The sequence below is a fragment of the Corvus cornix genome, chromosome 3, assembly GCF_000738735.6.
Source record: "Corvus cornix cornix isolate S_Up_H32 chromosome 3, ASM73873v5, whole genome shotgun sequence".
Classification (NCBI taxonomy): Eukaryota; Metazoa; Chordata; class Aves; order Passeriformes; family Corvidae; genus Corvus; species Corvus cornix.
Window position 1 is genome coordinate 8,848,091 of NC_047056.1, and position 27,847 is coordinate 8,875,937.

General features: G+C 41.5%; 2 protein-coding genes across 3 annotated transcripts; one reads left to right on the forward strand and one right to left on the reverse strand.

Annotated features, from left to right (window-relative positions):
* Positions 1 to 3,988: 3,988 nt before the first annotated feature.
* On the reverse strand, positions 3,989 to 24,364 carry APLF (aprataxin and PNKP like factor). 2 transcript variants are annotated; one of them, XM_039569352.1, is made up of 9 exons: positions 24,272 to 24,364; positions 22,304 to 22,450; positions 21,462 to 21,588; positions 19,511 to 19,689; positions 15,918 to 16,300; positions 10,501 to 10,626; positions 9,230 to 9,276; positions 8,220 to 8,258; positions 3,989 to 4,756 (listed from the first exon to the last, which is right to left on the reverse strand). In XM_039569352.1, the coding sequence occupies exons 2-9, from the start codon at positions 22,406 to 22,408 to the stop codon at positions 4,554 to 4,556; spliced, it is 1,209 nt and encodes a 402-aa protein (XP_039425286.1). In that variant the 5' UTR covers positions 22,409 to 22,450; positions 24,272 to 24,364; the 3' UTR covers positions 3,989 to 4,553. The 2 variants fall into 2 exon arrangements, with proteins under 2 accessions (XP_039425286.1, XP_039425287.1); XM_039569353.1 differs by lacking the exon at positions 24,272 to 24,364 and adding an exon at positions 24,184 to 24,265.
* A 36-nt stretch (positions 24,365 to 24,400) lies between these two features.
* On the forward strand, positions 24,401 to 26,618 carry FBXO48 (F-box protein 48). Its single transcript, XM_020585145.2, has 2 exons — positions 24,401 to 24,849; positions 26,196 to 26,618. The coding sequence occupies exons 1-2, from the start codon at positions 24,553 to 24,555 to the stop codon at positions 26,355 to 26,357; spliced, it is 459 nt and encodes a 152-aa protein (XP_020440734.1). The 5' UTR covers positions 24,401 to 24,552; the 3' UTR covers positions 26,358 to 26,618.
* Positions 26,619 to 27,847: the final 1,229 nt, after the last annotated feature.

Here is a 27,847-nt window from a genome sequence, read left to right on the forward strand (position 1 = left end):
CACTGGGTGTGGGGGATCGCTCCTCCAAACACACACACACAGACAGCACTTCCTACAACACAATATTATGGGTAAAATTCATGAATAGTCATCACATTCTTTGGGATAGGGGTGGTTATACAAATCAGTTCTTGGAAGTCATTAATACCATTAGCATATGTGTCACAAATGCATGGTGTGTCCTGGTGGTTGCACTGAGGAAGGCTCCTCTTCTTCCTCGGGGGTCTTTCTGATGAAGATCAGTAGTCTTCATCACAATACACTTTTCACCTTTCTTTCTGGGGCATGCATAGTCCTTTGTAGGACAGCAGTTTCTGTGTTGGTCTCAAGTAAATTCTTGTTACTCTCGACAAGATTAAGGTGAATCCTGCTTCTTAGGTTTTGTGATCAACATTTGCTGTCTCCCAATAGCTAACTGTGCTTACATGAGTTAACTATTGATCAGTCTTATCAGCTGTGACACCTGTTGGGTGCTTGGGCTGTTCCTCTTCCAAATACTGTGTACTTCCTGTGGGGAAAACCACACACCATTGAGCAGAAGAAAGCATAATTGAGGCAGGATGGACGCTTGTCCCTCAGACTCACAGAGATCTCTCATATATATTAGGATCCTGTCTTACAGGCTGCACCATAACACATATTGCCAGGAAAAGCCCTAAATCACAGAATCACAGACTCAATTAGGTTGGAAAAGACCTCTGAGATCCTTGAGTCCAGCCTTTGGCCAAATACCACCATATCAATAGACCACGGCACCGAGTGCCAGTCTTTCCTTAAACACCTCCAGAGACAGTGACTCCACTACCTCCATTCCAATGTCTAATCATCCTTTCTGTGAAGGAAATTCCTCCTAATGTTCAACCTGAACCTCCCTTGGTGCAGCTTAAGACTATGTCCTCTTGTCCTGCTCCTGGGAGAAGAGACTAACCTCCACCTGACTACAACCTTGTTTCAGGCCATTGTAGAGAGTGAGAAGGTCACCCCTGTGCCCCATCTTCTCCAGGCTAAACACAACCAGCTCCCTCAAAACCACCGATGAGGCAGGAATTCCTGCAGCTTCAAAAGTGACCTTCAAAATGCCAACCAGAACAAAAGAACATGGTACAAATCCCAGTATAAAAACCACCAAAAAATGATGGATACTAAGAAACATCCCTGAGCACAAAGTTGCTCAAAGCATAAAGTCACCTTCTTCAAAACCAAGACTAAGTGACAGAGAACACTAAGATGGTAACATTTCCTGGAAAAAGGTATCCCTGAGCTAAAAAGGAACATCAAAACTCCATGAAAACTCCTCTACCTGCTCATCTGTTGATTCAAGAAGAAAAAAATGTGCAAGCTAACACATGTAAGGCAATCACAGGAAGCAGGTTGAGGCAAAGCAATAGAATCTGGGCACATAGCACTCTGGAAGAGCCAGGGGTAATGCGCTGCTCCAGGATGGCTCTGTAAAGTGCTCCAACATATGCCAGGCACTGTAGAAATCAAGGAAAAAGCCACAGGGTGAAACGCCCCTAGGAAAGGTGGAAGCTTCTCAAAAAGCCAAATGGGAAAGCACTCCAAAAAACCAAACAGGTGTGAACTCCTCTGGAGCCATGTGGTGACACTCTCCAAAAAATACCAGGTGAAGAGGAAACCGGAAGAGTCAGTAAGCAGTATGCAGTGAAGGACTCCTCTGTGAGGCTGTGATTAGCAACTCCAGTAAGAGTTGGGCAGTGGCGTGGTGAAGGAATTGAAGATAATTCAATATAAGATTCCAAAAAGATCTGGGCCTCGTGGCAAAGGGATCCTGAGGGTCAACAAGGAGAAGGGCTCCTGTGGGGCTGCAGGCTAAAGGGCTCCTGAGAGGTGGCACTGTAAAGAACTGTGGGACTGCACCGTAAAGGGCTCCTGAGGGTTGACAAGGGAAAGAGGTTCCTAAAGGGGGGCATGGGGAAGACCTTCTGTAGAACAGAACATTGAAGGGCTCCTGTGGTGTGGCAAAGAACTGGCTCCTCTAGGGTATAATGAACACAAGACAATAAACACAAAATCCTACAATGCATACAATGCAAAATACAATACAGTACTGTACCATATACTACAATAGCTAGACAAGAAACCATGATATAATGCAGTACATACTCTGCAATACATTTACAATGCATAAACTATAATAAACATGACAGCACATAACACATGTAGCACCATAATAAAATGAATGAGAGGGATGTGTCTTTCCAAACTAACTGTGGGCCTGCTGGTAGATAAAGCCAGATACTAATAGGTGAAAGAAGCAATGAGAGGAACCATAAATTCCAGAGGAATTCCTCTAATTGACACAAACTGTTGCTCACCCAAGACTGTGCTAAATTCCTGGACTAAGAGAAAAAGAACATAGATACAAAGAAAAACGGGGGTCTGTATTAGGTGATTCGGGAACTCTGTACCTCTCAAACACCTCAGCCAAGGGGGAAGGAGAGAGGGAAATGCGGGGAAGTTAGGATAAAAAGGAGGCTGCATCCTCCAGCAATTTGAGAGACCCCAGAAAAAATGCCCGGGAAAACGGGCTGTGGGAGGAGTCTTAGCACATAAATGCAGTTAACTGCGCCGCAATACCCCCCCCCCCCCGGCCGCCGCCATTTTTTTGGTTTCTTGGAGGGAGGGCGGGCTTGCTCGGAGATTCAGCTCGCTCAGTCCCCACCCTCTCGCCTTCTTCTGCCTTCTGTCCCTGCTTCTTCCCTGTCTGCGCCTGTCCCCTGCCTTGATTTGCCGCTTCCCCGAGGCCAGCCCGTCCGCCGCGACAATCTGCTTCGCCTCCGCTGCCGCTTTTCCCGCGCTGTGCGGCAGCCGGCCCCAGCCGTCGTTCGCCACCGCCGGACACAGGCTGCTCGCCGTCGCTGGAAGTCGCGCCAGCCCGGTGAGAAAGAGCTGCGCAGGCTCGCCGCACGCCCGCTCCATCTGCCGAACAGACGCCGACGGGGCGCTCCAGTGTCCTGGTGGTAATGCTGTCGTTGTCTTCCATTTCTCTATCCGTCTTTTTCCCTCTCTGCTCTCTTTTCTATCCCCCTCCAGCCGGGTCCATATCCTTTCTTTATCAAAAAACAGTTCTCAGATATAATATTGCCGCGTTTGAGCTTTATTTTTATCCGAGAAATCTAGCAAAAAGAATCCTTCCCAACTCCTCTTACAGCGGAACTGGAGAGGATCAAGATTACCCTTCAAGTTTCCAAATGCCAAGGGGGTGTGTGTAATGAGGTTTTTTTGATGTAGAAATGGGCAGCAGCTGATGTCCACTCCCAGTGCCCAGCCTCTGAACTGCTAGGAGCTCAGGCTCTACAGCCCCAGCTTGCATCCCATAGCCTGGAGCACCACTCTTCCTGGGGCCCAAAGGAAAGCGGCTTCTCCCCTTGCCAACACCTTGGCACATGAGGCCAGCTCCCCCTCCTCCTCTTCCTCCAGAAAGCCCCGCTCCAGCCTGTGCAGCTGCATGCACCTGCTGTGGAGGTGCCTCCTGGGGCAGGGCCGGCTGAGACAGTTCCTCTTTGACACAGCCCAGCTCCAGCCGGGTCCGGGCTCTCCTGCCTCCTGGCCATGAGGGCAGCTTCCCTTGAGGCCAGCAGCTTCCTTCACAGAGCAACTTCCCTGCCCAAGACAGCCCCAGCCTGGTGGGAGCAGGAGGTCTCAAGCCTGCTGAGAGGGCTTAGCCTGCACACAGCTCAATGCAGCAGTGGCAAGGCCCAGGCAGTGCTTGGCTTGACTCCCCCTTGGCAGTTTTTCCTGTAAGAGGAACCTCTTCACAACAAGACAAGCATACAAGTTGAGTCAAAAACCAGGGCATGGGTGTTGTAGAGGGCACATCCACAAAGTCCTGAAAAGTCTGTAAAACCAGCTGGAGCATATTTGGATGCCTACATGAAGCCACACAAGAATGTTTCCCCTGCTGAATTTCAGGCCTTTGACCAAAAAACGTGCCAAATACACAAGGCTTCAGTCATCTGTCCCAAAATATAGTAAAACATTTTAACTTGCTTTCCAGGAAGCTCAGGGGAGTGATGAGCGCACTGAAGGCAAGATTTTCAAACGCCTTTAGAAATCACACAGTTACATGCTTTTTCCACTGTATGTTACAAGTTTAATTGTGCAAAAATACAGTCATCAAGACTTCAACTTTGCTGAGAATTTGACAAAAATGGCTTAGACTTCCCTAATGCCAATATTTCTTTTTCAAGCATAGGAAGATGAACTTCTAAAAACTTTAAAATTGTATTTCAAAATACGAGCCACCAATGTGTTCTAAAAAAAAAAAAAAAAGCAGAGAGAGGGGAAAAAAAGAAAAATCAACCAAATATTTTCAGGGCTCTATCCTCTGGGTCCACGACTTAATAAAACAAACACCACACCAGCCCCAAAATAATACATGTGAACAAGAAAGGCATTGCAGAATCCCCTTGCCCCCATTAATATTTTCCTGTAGTGCCTATATCATGGAGAAATTTTCAAACAATTCCTCTCCTTGTGCAACCATGTTTTAACACAACTACACTAGATATTCATAAGGCTGTTCTGAGCAGCTATTTTTTGATCCTAACAAATCTACGTGTTTCTTGCACAAATGTCTCAACATCTTCGTTATCCTTTTCTTCTGAACTTGGTTCCCAGTCTGAGTCTTCATCAGTAGGTTCGCACTCCTCCTCCTCCTCTATGAAGCTGTCATTGAGGTCATATTCATTGGCTTCACTATCATTGACACCATCTTTCTCCACAGCCCTTTTTCCTGTAGGGACAAAAATGCCATGTGTTCATGAATAATAAATACAGAGCTCAAGATCCCTCCCAGAGCCCACACAGTTAAACCTCTCTTCTCAAGAGGAGAAAGAATCACCTAAACAACACATCTATCTTCCAGTTAGGCCTCTAGCTATTGCTAGATGGCTACTTTAACCCTAGATTTTCTTCCTCCATCCATCCATCCATCCATCCATCCATCCATCCATCCATCCATCCATCCATCATATTCTTAGTCTGTGGAAGATGATACGACTTTTAATTCCTACTCACTTCTTTCTGAGCTTCACATTAGAGAAGGAAATCTAGATCATTCACCTCCTATGTTCTCCACTTGCATTCATGCTAGATAGTCTGTGTTTCCCTTCTGAAGGTCATTGCCACTGCATTTTGGCAGATGTGTGTAAGCCTTGCTCTCAACATCTGCGACATCTTTTCTTAAATGCCCAAAATTCCTAACTAGCCATGGCCTCTTAATATCCCAGTCATGTCTTAATTCTGTCCTTAAGTCACATCTCTGAGTAAAATCATGTTCATTCCTCTTCCTCCCACCCTCCCATTTTGCATTCTTACCTTATCTAGAAATGGTATCCGTTTAGGTAACTTTTTTGTTGAGCAGTTGTCTCCAGCTTTCATATGAAACTATGAGTATGTATTTTTTCTTTAATTACAGAGCACAGTCCAAATCCTAACTCTATATTAACCATAAGCACTTCTCAGCAAACTCTTGAAACCTCAGGTCAGAGCTCCAGGTACAAACACCACCACCAGTATGTCACGTAGTCAGACTACAGCCTCTATCAGGCTGTCACACTTGCCTATGAGTGGGAACACTCCTATTACAGAATTACCTTCCTTTTTATGCTTGCTGGCGTATTGTTTAACAGACTTCAGAGTAAATTAATCATGCCCATGTTAGCCCATAACCAGCAGAATTTCTTAGCAGAATCACAGACTATAGTCCTGCAGAATTAATTTTGTCTTGGAGGGGAGGGGTCAAAATGAAGATGCTGAATACAATAAGAACAAAATCCCCCTTCTCAGACTAAGGTTATTAGAAAAATAAGCCCAAGAGCTGCTTATCAAAAAAAAGCCCTTTGTCACTTTCACAGCACTGTGAGTTCTATTTTACAACAGAAGAAGGAATTCTGGCAAAACACTGATGACTTTCATATTCTTCCTACAAATGTAGGAAGTGCATACTATGTTCTCCCTCCCCATACATCAATTCTTTGATTTTAGCAGTGAGTGATGCACTTCCTTTTATGCCTTTCCTCTCCACTTCTTTCCATTTAGTTTAATTCCGTCCTAAAGCTGATGATTAAGCTCAATTTTGCCTTTTCTCTAGCAGCGTATCTATAAAGATGACCTTGAAACTTTCTACAAAAGTAGCTTCTTGATGTGGGGAAAACAAGCTTGCTGACCGCTCCTTCCAAAATGTTCTATTTTGATGTGAGCTGATCAGCTTGCTAGAAAACCTACAAAAAAGTGTGTAGGAGAATACTGCATATTCCATGGTTACAGGGTGTTATTCATCTCAGTAGCAACAACTTAGTGAAGTCATTCAGCAGTGACAATTTAATGACAGCATAACACTGACTTTTTTTTCAATTCCTTCCCTACAACTATTCCCCAGTAATTTGTGTCAGATTATTTCTCAGAACATTCTCTACAGGCAATTCTGGCAGCAATTAGACTTAAAAACTGAACATGTTAAATGTCAGGTGGAGGGCACCCCTCTTCTCTTGGCTGGTGGAATTTAAATTTAAACTTGTAGGGAATTTAATCCTGCTGTGTCTAACGGTGCAGTTGTGCCAAATATGATGAAATAAAAGTTAATGGAGCCCTGACTGTCTGTCTGACCCTGCAGGACCTGGTATGATGGCCTCAGGTGTGAACTTGCTGAGCACCACGTTTTATAATCTTTGCCCTCCACAGAGCTAAGTAAGCCAGTCAACAAGACATTAAAAATCTTTTTAAAAATAGTAAATATAAACAGAACTTAATAAATTCCCTTCTTTCCTGTATGTGCAGAATATAAATTCTTTCGTGGTTCTTACTTAGTAAGAAGAGTTTGACAGATTGAATTTCACTTCTGTGTGCAAGTTTTACATGCTACAAGAGCAGCACTTTTTCCTTCAGTCACCCCTGCCTGACCATCAGCTGCACACACAGCACCTACTATTTTGGTAGGAAGGTGCTCTTATGAGAGCTACAGCTACAGTTTAAAACCTTCAAGAAAAGATTTAGACTTTTAGATATGCACACAGCCCAGCCTGCTACATTGTAAAATCTTCACCACTCAATGCATGCCTCAACACTTTGTAACACAAATTTCTAACCCGGACCTCTGATCAAGATGGGTACTTGTATCACAGGATGCACCAAAGCACACAGGTAACAAACATGCCTCAGAATATGCTGGTGCACAGATACAGTATACAGATAGTAAATATTTGGTGATAGCCAAAGTGCACACAAACTTGATAAGGAAATGGTATGGGAGAGAGATTTCTCAGTAGAAAGTTTAAAACAACCTCCTGCATTCACCCACAACAGAAATGAAGGCTGAAAACACTTTGCCTAGAAAGCTAACTACAGCTATTTGCACTTTTATTTATTTTCTCTAGAAGGCAGATCTGTTTTGAAGATTTCTTTAGGAAATTCCCAGCCACTCCTTGGTGATCTCAAGGAAGGCAAGCCAGTTCCCACTCCCACTCAAAATGCAGCAGTTCCACACCCTCGTGCCTTACTCTGGCCACTGAAAGTGAAGACTGCACAGCATCAGACTTTCAGACTGCTCTTTAAAGCTCCCTTTTAATTTTAGAAAGCATAGGAAGCTTCACATTTGGAACATGAGACACAAAAGAATCCTGGAAGCAGACCTAATCATATTTAAAACTTGAGTCTATGCACCCACAACATATATAAACTTCTACACTTCCATCCTAACACGCTCTGAAACATCAATACCTCACTGTAAGTTTAAGAAAGTTCATCAGCACATGCAGATTATCACCTGAAAGTTATGTAAAGGTCAATACAATGCAGAGGGAATTATCTCCCATGTTGCAGGAGTAATCACTCCTTATAGGGCAACCTTAACTAGCTGTGCATGAAATACTGGATTCCTTTCATCCTATTATGGCCCCTGTGTAAGGAGTGAAGATGAAGACACCTTTTAGCCATATGGGTCTCTTCTTAAAATACGTTTGCTTTCTTGTCTGCTTCTAGGGAACTACAGGTATGATTATCCAGGAAGACTGGCACAAATTCAACTGAAGCACTATTACTTGTAAGAAAACAAGAAGGATTTTACTAAAATAACTACTACTTTCTCCTCAGCTAAGTATTATCAAGCATCTCCAACACTATTAAATGCCAAAAGAGCCACAGCAGACCAACTGCGTCCCAGGCTGATGTGCCCACTCATAACTTTAGAATACACTCACCATTGCTTGAAGTTCGTTGTTGTGTTCTTCTTCCAGTTACTAAAGAAAGGGAAGTTGTCAGTCAGGACAGAGTGAACTCTGCCATAAGGATTATTCTTAGAGCTGCTACAACAGAAAACTGACCTATTAAACAAATGCTGCAATGGTTGTGCTGTACTTACAGATATAAAAGCTACTTTGCTGCCCCAAAAAAACCATTTTTGTCTTGAATCATTCCCAACAGATTACCCAGATAAACTGTTCTTAAAATTATTATCCCTGCCATCTGTAGACAAATGATGTCAATTCTGATTGAGACTTTTTAAGCAGCAAATTGGAATATTTTAGGGCATTTAAATATTTTACACTACTGTTTCCATAAATGCTATTCCTTCTTAATAATGTCATAGCCTTGCAACTTCAAAGTAAAATGCATTATCATGTCATTTCCATAACTGTTCTGCTCTAAATTATCGTTTATTGCATTGTGATTTCATGTGGAAAAACTCAAAATCCAATAACCAAGAGAAAGCACCCCAAAAAACCAAAAACAAGAAGTATCTCTTTCAATTCTTTAAGAGCTGACAAAATGCAAACAGCACATTCCCCTGTATTTTTTCACCAAGTCAAGTTAATGGAATATAAAAAGACTACAAAATGTTAGATTGGGAACTCAAATTCAGTTTTAGTTACATTCCCTTCAGGCCTCAAGAGAACATATATGCAAAAATTAGTTCTCACAGTAAGAAAATCACTGATTAAAAAAAAAAACAGCACAAAAAGATGACAGACATGGTTGCAATATTTTGTTTAGAGCATCAAAATACTTCAAAATTGTATCTTACCTGAGAACTTCTGATTAAAAAAAATCCCAGAAAAAAAATAATCCCAATACAAAGGAAGCTATAAATGCAACATTATTCCCTTAAAGGAGATTAAAGCATTTTACTGAGTTGGACTTGATGATCCTTGTGGGTCCCTTCCAATTCAGAATTTTCTGTGATTCTGTAATATTGAACAAATTGGCCCACCTGGAGGTGCACTGTGCTTGTATTCCAACTTGTGCTGGGGGTTCTTCCTGCAAAGAAGAAAAAAGTAATAGCTTGATTCACCACCTTGTTGCCACATTTAAAAAGTGCAGAATTCCCTGGTATTTTATGGATAATTTTCAAGGCACAGCATTTAGATCAGTCAAGTAATAGCCAACAGATAAGGACAACAAAATTAACACAAAAACTCTTCAAATTATATCTGTTGCTTCCTTGAAAGAATGATCAATTTTTTGTGAGTGCCTCCTTTATCCCCAAAGAATGAAACACAGATTAAGAAATGATCAACTAATACAACACAGAAGTTGTCTTATCTGGAAGGAGAGACAGTTTGGGGTTTAGATAAAGCATCCGTTGTACTCCTCAAAAGTATGTTGGCAATTTCATTACTCATATAAGCCTATATTGGTCAGCCTGATATGGGAAATTCATCTCGTAGGTGTTTTTAAGAGAACCATTTTTTCTGCATTAGCTGAGTATCACCAAGGCTTTTTCTTAAGAGCTCATTTTGTTACATTTTGTTACATTTCATGGAGACCATGTTCTTTAGGATAACTCCACACTTTCCAGGAGAAAATGTTTCTGTGCAGAAACAATCTTTAACAGCAGCCAGCAGTTTCAATATGCTCCCATAGAAATGCTATTGCCTCAAAATATATCTTCTTGTCCACTGTGATAATTATACAGTCTGATAAATATGTAAAACCTACGTACTGAAAAACATGGAATACAACAATATTTTGAAGAAAATCAACAGTGCTTAAAGAAACAGCAGTCAGCCATAAACTGGATTTTATTGCTGTTACCTCCGTTATGCTTTCTAACAAATCAAATGCTGATTAAAATAGTTTTTGTACAAAATCCCAACAAATACATTATCAAAATAACTAAAAGTTACAGATCAAGAACAACATGCAACAATAAATTGTTCATATAAAAGAACAATTTACTGAATGTTGAAAAGAGATACAGTGTTGATCTTCAGGTCACTGAACAGGTTCATTGAATAGTCAAGTTTTCATCTCTGACAGCTGATATCATTAACAAAATAGTGATTTTTACTGTGTCAGTGTTAAAAATATGCACAGACTTGGGTGCTTTAAGGGTAGCAGTCTGACTGCAGTAAATTTCAGAAACCTACAGTCAAAGTTAACATCAAGAATTAGTCATTATTCTATTGTCATTCTGTGACTGCAGGGGAGAACATTCTTAACCTGTAAATAAGGAAAGCCACTTTGCACAGTGTTTCTCACCTATAACAAGCCGTTCCGTATGGACACTCAGGCCGGTTGTCATTGTCATCCTGAGCCACCATCTCCATGTCATCATAGTCATCATCAGTAGGATGACTGAACTGCTGGAAGTGAATGGGATTCTTCCTGCAAGAAACAAATATACACCAAAACTGACTGTTCCATTTCAACACAAGAAGCAGACATATAAAATGTGTTACTAAATCACTGACAGCTCATTTTTCTGTGGTTACATGAAGAGGAGCTTTTAATGTTTAACTTGATGCAGAATGTATGACCTACTTTCAGCATAACAGAAGAAATTTTGTCTTAGCACCTGCTGCAACAGAGGTTAAACCAGGAATTTTCATATTGCCCATCAGCTTTAAGTTTCCAACTTCCAGCACATACACAATAGGTTTTATTTGAAATTACGAATTAGCATGCTGACATGCTGACATGAAGTTGTACCATAAGTTGTACCATAAGACAACTACACATTAACAACTCCAGTGTTAGTGAGGACAGCACATGACCATCATCCATGACTTCTTGCTCTACAACACTTGAATCCGAGGTGAATAAGTAGGGAACATAAATTTATGCATAACTGAAAGAACATTTCTACCGCTTCTAGGCAAGAGTTTTGTACACACACCACTCAAGACTAGGCAGTCATAAACATCATTTGAAGAAAAAGTTTTCTTCTTTCTAGAACTCTTGTAAGTGGAGTTAAAAAGAATACAAAAAAACCAAGTTCTGACTTCAGGAGCAATTCATGTGACAGATCAAAATATGCTACGAAAAATTACATCAATATTAACATACTGGTAGCAAAAGCAAATTTACGTTTTCCCTATTTTTAAATAAATTTAAATAAATTTTTAAAGTTTAGAGACTTTTTTCCTAAGCATACCATTGAGAAGCAAGAAACGTGAGATTTTTTAATAAATTATTTTCCAAAAGACATCTGCAAAATACTTTAGTGATTACTGCAATTATTCCAAGAGTACATAACCTCTAATGTGTTTGTGCAAATTATAAAAGTGAGCTGCCTGCCTCAAGCAGGAGGAGGAATGACGATTTTCAGCTACGAGTACTTAGTGCTTTTACTTACACTTGCTACAGCTGCATTGAGAAGCAAGTATGGAACACACCAGGGACATGTATGCAGCCACCTCCATACACAGCAGCTTCCTCACTGATCAGAGAAACTCCTTTAAATTCACAAGTACCTCTTCTGAACTTCATAGAGGAGAGTCAATATTCATTTTATCATTTCAACTACCACCATAAGAAAAGAGCATTTGTTACAGCTCTTACAAAATGATGACTTAAACACTGTGAGCTCCACTGGCCATTCAGGCCTCCTTTTAGCATTCGAAAAATACCAGATATTTAGTATTAATTCTTTAAATCTCCATTTGCCAAATATCTTTCACTCAGGAAACTCCACAAGCAAACTAAAGATAAAACTCTTCTATAAGCCACTTATCAAAGACCTGTTTTCCCTTGGATCTACTTACCTGGGTGACAAGCTTCTTGTCCTGGTCTTTTGTTGCTTCTGCAAACTGTAGGGTAATTTAATAATGTTTCACTGAAAACTATTGCAACGTTGCAGTCCGTAACAAATTCTCAGGAAACATCACTTGTTGTGACAAATTCAGATTGGCTGCCTACTTCCTTCCCCATTAAAAATAAATGGGATGAAACCAAATAATTTTAGAGGCCATTTGCTTTGTTTTCTCAATGCATGGAGCTAACATACTTGCAGTAATAGCAAGAATTCTTGGTCACATGAAATACAATTTATCTTCTCAAAGGGACACAGCAGCAACTGATGTTCTTTGAACTAATTTTAATCCTTATTCCTGTATCAAGATACATATAGCATCATAGTTGCCAAGGAAAGAAGACCTAATACCTTTCAATTAGCCAATCTATTGTATTTTAGGAGATACCCATTTCCTTTTAAAACATTGCTTCAAGACCTACTTGGACAATACCAAACAGCCATTATTGAACGAGAGGGGAAAAAAAGAAAGTATGGGAGAAAGGAAGAAGAGCAACAAAAAGAGTTGTGATGTACAAGTCCTTATCAGTAGGCTTCAGGAGTCTTTCGGCCAGTAGATTATACTCCTCAAATTATACATTACCTGGAGCACCTCAAACATGTCCTACCTCTTGAATATGTCCTACCTCAGATGCTCAGGACTAGTAGAAACATCCTATTTTATCTTACTTTTACCTGGATAACTTGTACTTATCCTATGTGTAGTGCAACGATACCCAGCAAAATAAAAGGAAGCAGAGAAGTACATAGCTAATAACCAAACATCTTCCCTTTTTTTCAGAAAAACCCTAAGGCTGCTTCCTATAAAGGTTTTTTTTATTTTTTTTTTTAATATTTATTTGTAGAAATGAGATATTTGAGTTACAGGAGCACATCTATGACACTGTAAGTTGCACTCCAAAGTTAACTGTTTCACAACAAAGCCTCAGTGCACAGGAATGTGTTAATTCATTTGATCAAAACAAAATCATTAGGCTTTACTTGCATGAAAAGTAACTAATTAAAAAGCCTATTTTAATAATGAAGTTTTATGACCACTGTCTTCATATAAACATACTGACACAGTTACTGCAGCTTTGCTTTCACAGAAGCTCTAAATTTGTGTACGTATATTTCATGGTCCAGGAAACTATGTGAACAGAAACTATGCAAATAAAACTTTAAAACTTCTTCAGAATCAATACAATCATCTCAAGCAGAAGTTGAGTATTGCTCAGTGAAATATTTAAGACAGTTGTTCATCTGTGTTGTTACCAAAAGCAACTTTAAAAACTTTTTATAAAGTAAATTTTACTGACCAGTTCAGAATCCCTGACTCCTCATAAACCCATGCAGAAGACCCCTTTCCATCTCAAGGGCTTATTTTTTCAACTACTGAAAGAACCTCCTAGTGAAAATGTAATGAATTACCAGCACTACTTACAAAGCCATAAAATTAAAGTGTGAAGTTATGCCGTGACTGCACATAACATGTTTATAAGTTCTATATTTTAATTCTTACTAGAAGACACAACTCAAAAAAAGGACAGATGCGGGTGTTTAGCCGCCAGATTTACAAGCTTAAAGTGAAAGGAAGAATACTTATTTTCATAAAAAAAACCCAGCAAAGTATTTAGAAGAACCAAAAAAAACAAATCCAAACACTGATTCAGCACCCCCTGCTCTGACAGTTCTGGGAGAGATTTACACACCCCCAGTCAGCAGAGAACTGTATCCCAGGCTATGGCGAAAGGATTGAATTGTGGAAGAAAGACTGTGAGTTCCAGTTTCAGAGATGAGAGTTCAGGTCTACTATACCCCTTCTATGTGGCCCTTGAAAAGATTTATTTTAATTCCCTATTCTGCTAACTTCAGAAAAGCAAGCAGCAGACAAGAAAACGTGACAGTATTCAGAGGGTGAGTTCCTCGACAACAAATATAGGCATCTACAATATACACAGAGTACTTTGTCTCCTAGTGATAACAGCAGTTCCTTTGAATTTGGCCACCTCAGAAAGTGACACTGAACGAAGGTGACAAGAAGACTCCTTGGGGCAAGAGGTGTATATCAAGGTTGATTCTTTCAAAAGTAATGTTTTCAAATTCATAAATGAAGAAATTGAACTATGGGTTACAAATTTTCTTCCTAAATGTCTAAGACAGGCTAAGAGAAATGCAGTCAAATAACTAGAAGTAACATGTAATCTTTGCTCTAACACACTTTTGCCACCAATGCAGAAACAACTACTTAGGGGCCTTGAATTAAAAGCAAATACAAAGACAGACTACAAAGCACATTTCTTTTGCTGCAAGCAAACAGGCTGAGTTTCATAGTATTTCCTGAAGATCAAAGCTGACATTTTTGATGCTCCCTATTTACAAATTTCTCTGACAAAGACTGCTATTTGTTATTTCAGAACATTCTTTTCTTTTTATAAAGCAGTACCTTCCAAAAGTATTGCTGCCAAATGTTTCACAATCAAGAGACCCAGGAAAAAATGTGCACATACAGACTCCTACTCCCTATTGGTACCTAAGATTTGCCTTTCCTGAAGATTAGGAATATTTCATCATATCAGAGCATTAAATCACCTTAATACCCATACAGGGCAAAACTTCTCTCAGCAAAATCCAAAGTAGCTGGAGCAAACCAGAGGCTGCATTTCTACTACTGGATCAATGGAACTGTCTAATAAGACATGCTTTCGTTAGAATCTTTAAGGGGAAAAAATGAGGTGTGTCAAAGCTACATGAAAACCGCCATGTGATGTGCACATGAATACAAAAGCTTTACAATTTTGATATACACAGTTATCTCAGCATCAGGCCCACCAAACATACAGAAACCCAGTCACTTGTGCTTGTTTGCTTCCTAATCAAACTCACTGTTTTTATTATTGCTGAAGCCCCTTGGGGGAAGAAAAAAAAAAGGCACTAGATCCCCTGTTTCCTGGATTAGCCTTATCTTTTGTATTTACAAGGTACATAGGATTATCTAGGGCTCAAAATCTTCTCCTAAATGTAGTTCTCAGGTCATTGGGCATTTTCTAGACTCAAGAGCACCTCTAGATTTCAACCTTCCCTTCAGTGTAACACCACAGGACACCACAGATCGCTTCTGGGCAGAAAGAACTAGCAGGAGGCCAGGCACCCAGCACTGGTATTTTGGAACTTCTCTGGAACATTTGTATGACAAATCTTCCACCACCTCCATCCTGAAAGGATATGAGTGGGTGAAGAGGAAAAACCCTGTTGTTCCTCACTTGCAGTATTTCCAAAGACTGTCCAAATAACGGTTAACCTCAAGTTCCTAAGTAAGCTTTGTTCTGGTTTTAGGGGGAGACTGAAAGCTTGCAAAAAATTGCAGAAACACTGATTTATAATAAAAGAAATTCTCAATTATTTAGGGATGACAAATAATAAGTATTTTAAACATTCAGATCACAAAGCACAGAGTAACTTCAATAAACACAACAGTCTTTCATGTAAGTCTTACCTGCTAATAAAACAAACCTACAGGTTTGTTGGGTATTTGAACCTTTTAAATCTCTTCTGCCTGCTAGTACCTCGTACTGTACACACAGGTCTTTTTATTTTCTTTTTATAATGGACCTTTATCTTTTATTTCCTGCAACACTTCATCTTTTAATTTGCTTGAATACTTCATCCCTTGTTTGGGTTGTATTAGGAATTAGCAAGACATCCCGGCTCCTCCTTTTGTCCTTCTAAAATTATTGTTCTGCCATTTGTTTCTCATCAGTCCCCTGTTCACCGGAAGATTTTTTCCAAATCAAAGCTTCTAACAACTTTATAGTTTTCTCTTCCATAGCTAATACATTACTTCTAAACAACAAGCTACCCCAAGCTAGTTTTAATTTTGCTTTACCTGTAACAGCCACTTCCATACATGCAAGGTGTCCTCTTATGCTGGATCTGTTTGGAGTTTTCTGAAGCATCTGCACTTCTGGTTGAATCAGAAATCTCAGTGTTGTAATCCAGATTTGCATCAGGCTCAAGAATCCCTTCCTGGGCACCAAAATATTTTGAAGTCCTGCCCCAGTGAGCTTGTTGGCTTGTAGAACCAGTAATCTGCTCTTTGTTTTTCTCAATTCTATTGTCTTTACTGGAGATCTGACCTACTGTTTTAGACCATTTGCTATGCAGCTGCCTATCATTTTTTTCCAGAGAAATTCCAGGGTTTTTTGTTCCAGTCTTGCCATTTCCTTCCATATCTCTCATGGAATTCTCAAGAGGAAATCCAGATGTATTCTGTGGAACAAGGTTACATTTTGAACAACCTGAAAATTTACACTCCTCAGAATTAAAAGCTTTGAAGTCAAACTGTGCCTCATCATTCCTGCATTCAGAATCAGTCGTAGAACAGCCTGGGTTAGAAAGAACCTTGAAAGATCGTCTGGTCCAGACTTTAAAAATCTTCTACTCCACTTCCCAAACTCAAGTTCACTGCTTAACACAGCTGCTGAATGAAAAGCTCAAGTTCAGTAAACACATAGAGAGCACACACTCTTAAAAGAAAACTTATCCAACAGCTTCCATCCTCAGCTTCAGTTCCCTCACAACATAACCTCTCACCACCTCAGTTTGTCAACAGTCCAAGGACTAGTTTAAATTAACTAAAAATTAAAAGTACTGCTCCTGAAAAATTAATGGGTGTTATACAGGTGAAGATGTAGTAAACTGTAGAAGAATGTAGACTCCTACCCAAGAATCAATTTAAATGATTAACGAATTACTTACTAACTTAATGAATTATTTAATAGTTTAAGCACCAAGACATATGGAGCGTATATATATATATTTATCTACATAGAAGATATATGGAAACTGAGGATACACACCCTGAGGTTAATCCCACCTTGCTACATCTTAAATGCTTCAACTCATGACTCTAAATCATAACAGTCTGTCATAGACACCATTATGCAAACATTTCAGTATTGTCACAATCTGAATTTTAAATTTTGGAAAAAATGTACATTTAAAATAAGAAATGTGTTCTTTAGAAAAAAAATATGAGATACACAACTGAGGAACAAACACTGTCCTGACAATTGAGACATTCGCTGGAAGCATATCTACATTCAACGTTGAACTACTTTGATTGATACATCATAGAACTATTAGAAGGTCTCTGCTCTCTACAGATTATTATCTATGTTTCCACTCCAGTAAATTTATACTTAGTTTACACAGGTGTGTTTGGCAGAGCCTGAAAATCAGCCAGTGATTTCCTACTTGATTTTGCTCCTTTCAATGCAAGTTTCATAAAATGTTGTCCAAAACCAGAAACAATTACATTTGAGCAGCAATGTGATTAAGAAAGGGCAAAGTCAGCATTAATATCAGATGATCCTGACCAAAGCATATTTAATGACTCAACTGGGACACAAAGACAACTCCCAAAATACAGCTCAGCAATCAACTGCAATTTAAGAAGTAAGCCTTCCTTTGCAAAAGAAAGCATAAACTACTGCAATTTACCACTACCACTTGGGAGTTCTCTACCACGTATTTCAACCCACTGCCTGTGTTGTACATGAAGAGCCAGAACGCTCACGTTGATCAGGACCAGTTACACAGCAGGCTGCGATCCAGGGAAACCAAAGCCACCAGCGCTCAGCACTGAGACAGCACGCGCGGGGCCTCGGCGCCCTCTGGCGGCTGCTGCCGACTACAACAATTCAGATCTTTTCACTTTCTTCCTTGCAGAGCATTTTCTCAATCGCTTAAACACGACAGCAGGACCGTGATTTAGGCTCTGATATCCAAATTACAGTCTTTCAGAGCTCTCTTGCTTGCCCTAATACATCAGTTTTTCTGCAAAGTCCTGAAAGCAATTTCTTACGCTGTGCTTGAGATTAAAATGATTTATGAAATTATTAGGTGAAAATAAGTAAGGCTTCCTACTTACAAATTGAAAAATTGAATAATTCATTATGTAGTCACTCATTTTATAACCTGGCAAAGAGAAAATAGCTCTGCAGCTGTTATTAATGCACCTAGTGGACCACTGTTACACCAAAACCACTCCGAAGACTTTGCACGGTTTGTTTCAGTTAACCTTAAAACCAAAGCCCCAATAATTTTCAGTGTTAGAAGCATTTTAACTATTTTATCAGATCCTAGAACAGACGCAGGCAATTCTAATGCTAGACATAAAAACCATCTCCTCAGGTGGTTCCCTCTAAGGAAACAAGTCAGTGAAACCCTCAGTTTGCTCTCACCAGAATATGCTTTGTTTGTCTTTAGCAATGATCGTTCTCTTTTCACCACTTGCAGGATGTTGTTAGTAAGGATTTAACTGCCTGTAAATGCAGCTGTACTGTGAGGTCACAGAGACACTGGACTAGCTGGGCCAAAGGGTCTGTTCACTCACTGCCACAAATCCTTTCAGATTACTTTTTTTTTCCCCTTTCCTTTTTTTAACTCAGATTTTGAGATGGTGGCACAAGCACATTCCATGCTACCTTCCTTTGAAACACAGCAGTTGCTGAGCCACATACCATCCTTATCTGACCATAAACCCTCACTACTAGAATGGTAATAGCTTGGGCGAAGCCCAGTGTCGCATTACATCAGTATCACACCATCAGCTATCCCCAAAGGTTCTCAGGAAGAAAAACCACACGCAACAACCACTCCTTAGGAGCAGGGCTCTGGCCGATGTCTTCCTGCCTCTTGCTGTAAAGCTCAAAGTCTGGTACTTCTGCAGGACAATTGGGGCCCAAGTGATGCCATGATCATTTTTTGCCTTTTGTTTTATATACCCTTTTATATAGCTTTTATGTATCCTCAGTGCTCTTAGCATGCATACCTGTAATGCCTTAAGCCCAATAATTTAGCATAGTCCTAGTATTCTGTTAAGCCAGGAGACCAAACATCTTGGAGGCTTCACAGCTGGGGCCAGAAAGCCCTATGCTATCCTGAGAAACCAAGGTCCTTTCTGGAACACATCCCGTAAACTAAAATAAGCCCATCCAGGGGGGAATTCCTCGGGATGGGGGGATATCATGCTATCCCTTCAAGCCTCTAATTGGGGAATCTATGATAGATATGCTAATTTGCAAGGTCTATAAATTGTATATGCAATCTATCGTGGGTGTGCATTTCAGCGCATTCCACCTTGGCAAAGTGGTGCACTATAAGGATCCTTATTAAAACTGACATAAAAACCCTTTCTTCCCTTTACTGCGTCTGGCTCTTAATTTTTAAGGCCAGGAAAAGGCATCACAAGTCCCAGATCCATTTCCTTGAAGGAAATGCAGAAAACCAAATCTTTGAGGCTTCCATGATCCTTGCTACAGAGCTATCCACTGGACTGGTATTTCAAAACAACAAATCATGAGCAGAACACATAGAACAAAAAGTTATGTGGTAGACTCAACCTTCAACATGACATTGCCAACTACATTCTCATTTTTTGCAGTATCATGGTTCTGCCCTGAGCCAAAAAGTTACCTGAGATGAAGGAACAGGGATGGAGAGGCAGCTCCTTTTCCACTGATCTTGCTCTCCACCTTCAAAATCCTCTATAGTTTCTTCAGAAGCTAATCTTTTTTTCTGCTGCACATGTACTTCTGATTTTAATGACTCTGTATGGCCTTCTCCCCTTCCTTGGCCTTTTTTCTTTCTACTACCTTAAAAAAAAAGAAAAAGGGTACTTTTGGAATGCAACTTTTTCAGTGAAATCCTGACACTAGAAATCATTAAAGCAGAACACTGGGCACATGGCATGAGAAACAGCAGCAGTTGTGAAAAGGAATTTTGAAACAGCTCCAGTAATGTTTGCATGTACCCCCAGTTCCCTCAAGATCAGGCCTTCAGATATGTCTCACCCACACAGCTCCAAATCTCAACACCAACACAGTCAAGGAATTAAGTCTTTGAAATAAACATTATATTCACACATATAACAAATGTTATAGTACTGGCAGAGAAACAAACAAATAAAAAACCAAACCCCACTCCCCCAAAAATACAAAACAAAAGCACAAACATAAGAAAACTAGTACAGGACTCAACACAGCCAGTTGAAGCCCATGCAATTTTTACATAAATAAGGCAGGACGGACCAGTCTAGACATGGAAAGGGGATGAAAGAAAAAACCATGGAAATACAGATTTTCTTTTGCATCTTACAATTTTTTCCAAACTAGCTTTTGAGGAAAAGAAGAGGCAGTGTGGTGGATGGCACATGACTGAGGTGTTCAAAGCCAGAGTTGTCCTCATCAGTGCACAGAGACACCTGTATTTACAACAGGATAGAAGAAGCAACTGGCCAGACACTGCATAAAATACTCCTGTGGGGCTGCTTGGGCATTAAGAGCCAAATCCATTAACAGCATCTCAGCAGAAACAGCAGCTGGAAAGAGACTCGCTAAAGCTGAGCTGCTGCACACAGGGGAGCGGACACAAAACGCCAGCCACAGTTCATACATCTGGACTGCTTAGCAAAGGAAACTCAACGGTTTGCACCCAAACCACGTAACACCTCCCCACAGAAGGGCAAGCAGGGTGGGGTGTGCTGCGTTCAGCACAGGGAATGACAGAAACACTGTTTCCTCCTCTCACTTCTTTAGCCTTCCTGTACCATCAATAAAAGTCACAAGGGCAATAAATGCTGTGTAGAAAGTTTGTCTAATGGCAGTTTTAGACGCTCCCAGGACCAAAGTCAGACACGTTGGAAAGTTTTCTTGAGCTCTTGCCAATGCATAGGCACTTTGTGTGTCCCACTGGCAGTGACTGAACACAGCCTTCTGCTCCTGTCACTGCTGATATGCAGCAGCAGCAGTACATGACACATCCAGCAATTTCTTTTTCCCACAAGAACAGGAGGGAATGTAACAGTATTTTAGCCTCATGTTGGTAAGAAACTATCACTCTGTAATGAACTGCTCCTGCTAGGAATTAACTTCGGTCTAAATAATCAAGCTTGATTCAGTAATGATTAAAAAACTAGCATGCAACACCACCCAAACCCACCTACCTTTAAAACCTTTGAAATCAAGAATCTAAATTTAGAAGGGCAAAACATCAGTCACTTAAGTGTGGAGAACGCTAGGAATTGAAGAGACAGAAACTACCTAGAATTTACATACAAAATAGGCAAGTTTATAGGAAAGGGCTCTAGAACATCCAATGCTCAGCTGCACAAACAGAGTTTATTATCTGGCATTAAAAACAAAAAGAACAGAAAGACAATTAACTGATGAAAAAGAGCTCTATCACACCCATAGGACTGATGACAAAGGAGACAACAGAAGTCAGTCTTTGTCAGCTGCCCCACACGGAGCATGGAAAGAAAAGTAGCAAAGTAATACTTTCTACCACAACCATTATAATTTTAAAAATTGTATCAAAGCACAGAAATGCATATGGGAAGGCTATCATTATCACACCGCAAACCTACCTCCTGTCATTACAGGCTTGGAAACCCTCTGCACGAGGAGATCTCTTTCCAGCATCCAAGATGGAAGCACTCTCTTTCTTTGAATAGATTTTGACTGTTTGCTCTCATTATCCTCAGAAAGAGGAACCTGAAACAACATTTACTGTTTAGTGCCTTTATCCAGTTACAGAAGAGGAGGGGAAACTAGACCACAGTTTGTACTCAGTTATGCCCTTCAAAAGCAGCCTGGGTAACCACCTACTTTTTGTATGGGGACCATTGCTCAATCATTTTACTTTTTTTTTTCAGTTTCTACCCACTCAGAAAAACAACATGTGTAGGAACCTCCGTGCAGTTAAAAAAAAAACAAAACCAAGAAACAAAACCAAGAAACAAAACCAAGAAACAAAACCAAAAAACAAAACCAAAAACTTCTTACATCTTTGGAATAAGTATCTAAAAGGCTACAAACTGAAAAATTCATAGAAGAGCTTTACCATCATCTTGCTCTAGAGTGTCCACACACAGATATAACAGAAAGAGCAAGTTTAACAAAAGCCTATTTGTCCAAGAAAAATAAACCCCCAAACCCCACAAACAGAAAAGTCTTTCTAGCATTCCTACAATTTCATTCTCCAGGAAGTAACTAGACTCTAAATCTCTGTAAAAACAGTGCAAATCAAAGTCACATTCATTACTTACTGAAAACAGCACTATCATTTTAAATTTCCTGAGCCAGTCCACCCCAGGGATCTCAGCTACAGCAAAGGCTGACATTTCATTTGTATAGAAAACACAACACCTCCTTAACTTTTAACACATGCTTACAAATATTAAATTTCATTAAAAACTTAAGCACCCACCAAAAGTCTGGAGGCAGCATCATTATTCCTCATTTTTCCAACTCCCTGTACCTCAGAGCTGGAACATGCTGGTTCCGTTAACAATGGAATACAGGACATCTCCATGAACAGTTGGTGCTTCTTCTGCCTCAGCCTCCTGATTTTTTTCTGACAAAACAGAATCAATTTTAGCTACTCACATACTAGAAATATAAACATATACTTTTGACTCAAACACAAAAGTTGGACTGAACGTTTGCAATTAACAAATGCAGTTTGAAACTAACCATCAACATCCTCTTACATCAACTTACAGAGGAAATAAACACGCCTTCCTTTTACCTCATACCTAAAGGGTTTTGAACAAAAGACTCTCTAATTAAACTGCTGACCATGACTGTGGTATTTTGGGGTTTAAATACATACACTGGTTGCTGCCATGACAAAACTTCGAGAAAGCTGAAATTACAGAATCACAAAATGAACTAGGTTGGAAAAGACCTTTGAGATCATCAAGTCCAACCTATGACCTAACCTAACACCTCCTCATCAACTAAACCATGGCACTGAGTGCCACGTCCAGTCTTTTTTTAAGCATGTCCAGGGACGATGACTCTACCACCTCCCTGGGCAGATGATTCCATTTCCCAATCACTCTTTCAGTGAAGAATTTTTTTCTGACATCTAACCTAAACTTCCTGGCACAGCTTAAGACTCTGTCCTCTTGTTCTGTCAGTTGTTGCCTGGGAGAAGAGACTGACCCCCACCTGACTACAACCATCTTTCAGGTAGTTGTGGAGAGTGGTAAGGTCTCCCCTGAGCCTCCTTTTCTCCAGCCTAAACAACCCCAGCTCTCTCAGCCATTCTTCATCTTAGTATTACATCTTAGAATTTGCTTTATGGTAAATCTGCACAACTCCCCAAAATCTGATCCCATCCTAAAAGTCAGGCAATGATTTTAAGACGCAGTTTTCAGGTCAGATGCCCAATGAATCTAGCAATTCCCATCAAATATTCACTACAGGCTACCAGTCTGCAGCTCTGAGGTGACACCAGGTACTTGGGTACTGGTTTCAAAAGCCTCAGTTCAGAGCTGCTACATCTAAAAAGCTTTTTAAGTTGTGAAAGTGCACCCGAACTGCAATTGTTTTTCCTTCAACACACTGTCTTTCCACTACTCAATTCACCAGCACAAATAATTACGGAAAAAGAAGTTTATTGCTGCAGTACTCCCTGCACAGAAGCACTGGGGAGTCTCTGCCAAACCTTCCAGAACTTTCTGCACTGCAGAGACGGCACACTGATCAGCTGAACTTTCTCTTTGTTGTCCCATGAAGAGAAACACCAAAGGCCAAGCTCTGCCCTCATCCCTTCAGCTCTGCAGGGGCTCACAAAATCCCAGGATGGGTGAGGTTCAATGGGACCACAGTGGGTCATCTGGCCCCACCTCCCTGCTCAAGCAGGGTCATCCCAGAACACACGGCACAGGACTGTGTCCAGATGGTTCTGGAATATCTCCAGGGAGGGACACTCCTCAAACTCTCTGGGCCATCTGTTCCATGTGCAGCTACTACACAGTAAAGAGATTCTTGCTTATATTCAGGTGGAACTTCTGTGCATCAGTTTCTGCCCATTGCCTCTTGTCCCATTGTTCTGCACCAGCGGGCACAGCCTGGTTCATCCTCTTGGCACTCCCCGTTTAGATATTTATACACATGGATAAGGTCTCCTCTCAGCCGTCTCTTCTCGAAGCTGAACAAGCCCAGCTTCCTCAGCCTTTCCTCCTGAGAGAGATGCTCCGCTCTCGAAACCATCCTCGTTGCCCTCCCCTAGAGCCGAGCTTTCCCCGCCCCTTCCACCGGCGGCGGAACCGGCTCGGGGCCGCAGGGGTCCCCTCTAACCTCTCGGCTGCGGACACGAACCACCCCGGCCCTGGGGGCGGGCGTCGCTACCACGGACCGCGGCTCTGCGGCGCCGGGTCGGCCTCACCTCGGGAGTGCCGGAGCCGCCGGGAGAGGGATGGAGGTGGTGCCGAGCCCGACGAGGCCGCCGCCGCCGCCTGATGACGCGCAGCCGCCCCGTGACGCGTAGCTTCCTCGAGCCGCGCGGCGGCGCCGCCTCCCTGGTCCCCAAACTGCGAAGATTCGCCCCGGAACCAGCGCCCCACGCGCACACCCGCAGCGGGCGGGCGACAGGGACATGTCAGCAGGCAGGCACCCAGCCCAGAGCGCTGCCGGCGGCGGCCGCCGGCGCACAGAGGGGCCGCGGTGATGCCTCCCTGCCCCGAGGCCGCGAGGATGGACGGGGAGCGGTCTGCCGGCCGGGACAGCGCCGAGGGAGGAAGAGGAGGACTGGGTGACTTCGTGTCTGCTCTTCCTCCCGAGGTCAGCTCCCGGATTTTCAGCGGGCTGGATGTCGAGAGCTTGTGCCACGCGTCCGTGACGTGCAAGGGCTGGCATCGCGTTATCGAGAGCAACGAGCGGCTGTGGCGGCACCACTGCCTGACCGTGCGCGCCGTCTGCCAGCGGGAGATTGACTGCGACCGAGGGAACGGGTATTCCTGGAAGGTAAATCCACCTTCAGCGGCAGAACACCGGCAGTGACATAAACGAGGTTGCTAGGAGGGGCAATAGAAGTGTGTAAGGACATTGCATCAGCGCGTCGCACCCATCCTAGGGTTGTGGGGGGAGCAGCTGCGGTGACAGTGTGCCTCGGTAGCGCACCCCGGCAGACGGACATCTGCTAAAATACACTGAGGGATAAAGCAAGGCTGTCCCTTTTCCTACCCAGGACACAGCCTGTCCAGCTCGGCTTTAGTCCTCCTGCGGCCCTGCACAGCCTCAGCTCTGACCTTCATCATACACAAGCTCTAACACGGGACAAAGCCCACGTTCCCCCAGATAGTGCTGGCAGGGAGAAGGTAACAGACATTGTGTGCTCTCTGGTTGTATTTTGTGGAAATAGGTCTGCTGGTTAGGAATGACTCCCTGAGAAATCATCCTGGATAGCGCTCTCTCGATACACCTCAAGTGACACACATTCAGGAGAAAAAAACAAGGGGAATAGAAAAGGAAACGAGCAGGAGCTTTTTATAAACTGTTTAGAAAATCTGCTCACAGACATACTGCTCTGGGGAGTTTGTAGCAGGTTCAGCTCCAGAATATACTGAATGATCTCTCACTGTCGAATCCAGCCTGGAAGTTGAGGTAGATCAGGACCTGGTCAGGTAGATCAGGTAGACGTGATAGCTGGTTCCACAGATTACTCTGGGCCAACTAGAGGGTAATTCCTCACCTTATTTTAGCTGGAGTGTTTGAGAGCAGGGGGACAGTGGAGGGGTGAAAAGAGAAGCAGCAGCAAAAGAAACAAGGGCAGCCACTGTTCTGGGCTCTGATACTTCAGTACTGCAGTGTGAGGCACAGGCATGAGCGGATAGTGGTTGCCCTTTCAGTGCATAGATCTTACTACCCTTGCACAGCAATTTCCTGCAGAACTTCCTGCACTGATTGTCTGTTTTATCTGGAGGGGATTTGAAATAGAAGCAACAAACACACCAAGTCTGCATTTTCTTGCCCTAAAAGGCTGGCAGAAGAGAAGAATCCAGCTAGCTTCCAAACAAGAGTTAAAGGCCACAACCCTAAAGAAAAAGTGAAAGGTGCCTTTTTAAAGGAGTAAGACGAATTCCTGGCTTGGGTTTTTCATCTTGACCATCAAAGAATTGAGGCAGGAACAGAAAAATTGGAAGTGGAGCAAGGTCTTCTTCTTGGCAGCATTGCACCTTCCTGGGCTTAATGTCTAGATATCCAAAGCCACATTCCAAATCCTTTTTCTAGCACTACTCTTCCAGTGCTAAACTTAAGTTGCAGTTTAAATGGGTTCATTTCCAAGATCTGACTATATGTTTTTCCACCAGATCACACTGTTAAGAAACTACTGGAAGAGCAAAGTGAAGCAAGAATGGCTTAGTGGGAAATACAGCAACATTCCTTCACAATTCAGCTTGCCAGAGAAAAGCATGTATCCAATGGATGTCAACACGTGGGGAGAAATCTTGGAAGCAGAACTTGAGAGATGAAAACCAGTGCTGATTCTTTCAACTCAAACAACTTTTGCCAATATCACACACTGTTTGGCAGTTGTGAAACTGATTTTGAATGATTTTGGACTATGAATTTATGATGAAAGCTTCTCAAAAAAACTTAAGGGTGTCTTCTTTTAATTTGCAGTTAACTGTATTTATGTAAAATTCTAAAGACAACTAAATATTCTGTTGTAATTTATATTTATAAATTCAATGTTCTACTGCACTGTCAAAAATACACTGATTATAATTTCAGTTTGCACTTTTTGTTTTGGAAGAGATGATTTTTATATTAAAAAAAAAACCAAAAAAACCAAGGTGTGTTTGACTTTTTGACATGAAGTGTATCATGAGAGCCCACAAAGGAAGGTTGGGGAAGGGACAAATCTAGACACTGGAAATAGACGACAAGGTGGCCACCTCAGGATCAGCTGAACATTCCCAGTGCCCATTTCAAGGGACAGAATCCTCACAAGGATCTCTGAACTTGCACTCACAGAAGTGTTAGTATTTGGCAGTGCTGAATTTCAACTACCCAGCTGTGGAATTTTTGGATTAGGACTCTCAGATCCAGGACAGAATGGAAGCAGACTGGTAACTAACAGTTTCTCAGCCATTAGCTATGCACATTAGTCATTTGCATGTAGTAGGGAAAAATTTAACTACTTTAAACAAGATAACTTGAATAACCATATGAGGTAACACAGCTTGATGTATTTTTGTAGTCACGTTAAAACGCATTGAGAAACTTAGTTTTTTCCTATATGCTGATCTTCCACCACACAGGCCTTGCTTTACCAGCACTGATTTTTGGCACCAACTTGAAAAACTGATGCTAGTAAAACAGGAGCTGCTTGTCATATTACTCAATATAAAAGCAATCATTTACTACTATTCTGAGTATCACCTTTCCCTACCTCCTTTGCATTAAAGAGTAAAGTAAGTGAGAAAATGCTGGGAAGATCCTTGTTGCTTGAGGCATTCCTGCAAAATTCAGTCACCAATCTGGCACCAATTTTCTATAGGAAGACTTCTACCATGCTTGGTTAGATTTGAAATCCCTTCATACGACTACTGCAAACATTGGCATAGGACATTCTGACAGTATAAGGATAGAAGTGTCCTGTGATGAGCATGAAGTTCAATGGCACTAGATCAGGCCCCTATTAGATGTGGTGTTTACTCAAAATAGGTCCAGCCCTTACCTTTATCAAGGCCCAGTAACAGTAGATTAAGCACGGCAGTTTTACTCTGAAAATACAGACTCTGGTCATTTGGGCTAAGAGCCAGTAGCACTTTTTTTTCAGTGATGCTGACATTTAAACAAAACATTAGTTTAAACTTGCTTTCAATTTACACTTTATTTTCTCACACTTATTTTACCATTGCAAAATATCTGGTGAAAATATCTAGTATTTTTTACTCCCCTTTAATGTAGGTGTCTGGGCTCACAGGCTTTATCTTGTATGTGCCGACATCTACAG

Bases quoted from the DNA above. Each gene is read 5' to 3' on its own strand.
- FBXO48 (XM_020585145.2), top strand. From the start codon at position 24,553: ATGCCTCCCTGCCCCGAGGCCGCGAGGATGGACGGGGAGCGGTCTGCC. The intron at 24,850-26,195 runs GTAAATCCACCT...TTTTTCCACCAG, and splicing joins GGAACGGGTATTCCTGGAAG to ATCACACTGTTAAGAAACTA.
- APLF (XM_039569352.1), bottom strand. From the start codon at position 22,408: ATGGAGATGTCCTGTATTCCATTGTTAACGGAACCAGCATGTTCCAGC. The intron at 19,690-21,461 runs GTAGGTTTGCGG...TTTTTTTTTAAG, and splicing joins CAAGCCTGTAATGACAGGAG to GTAGTAGAAAGAAAAAAGGC. The intron at 4,757-8,219 runs GTGAGTGTATTC...TTGTCCCTACAG, and splicing joins ACAACGAACTTCAAGCAATG to GAAAAAGGGCTGTGGAGAAA.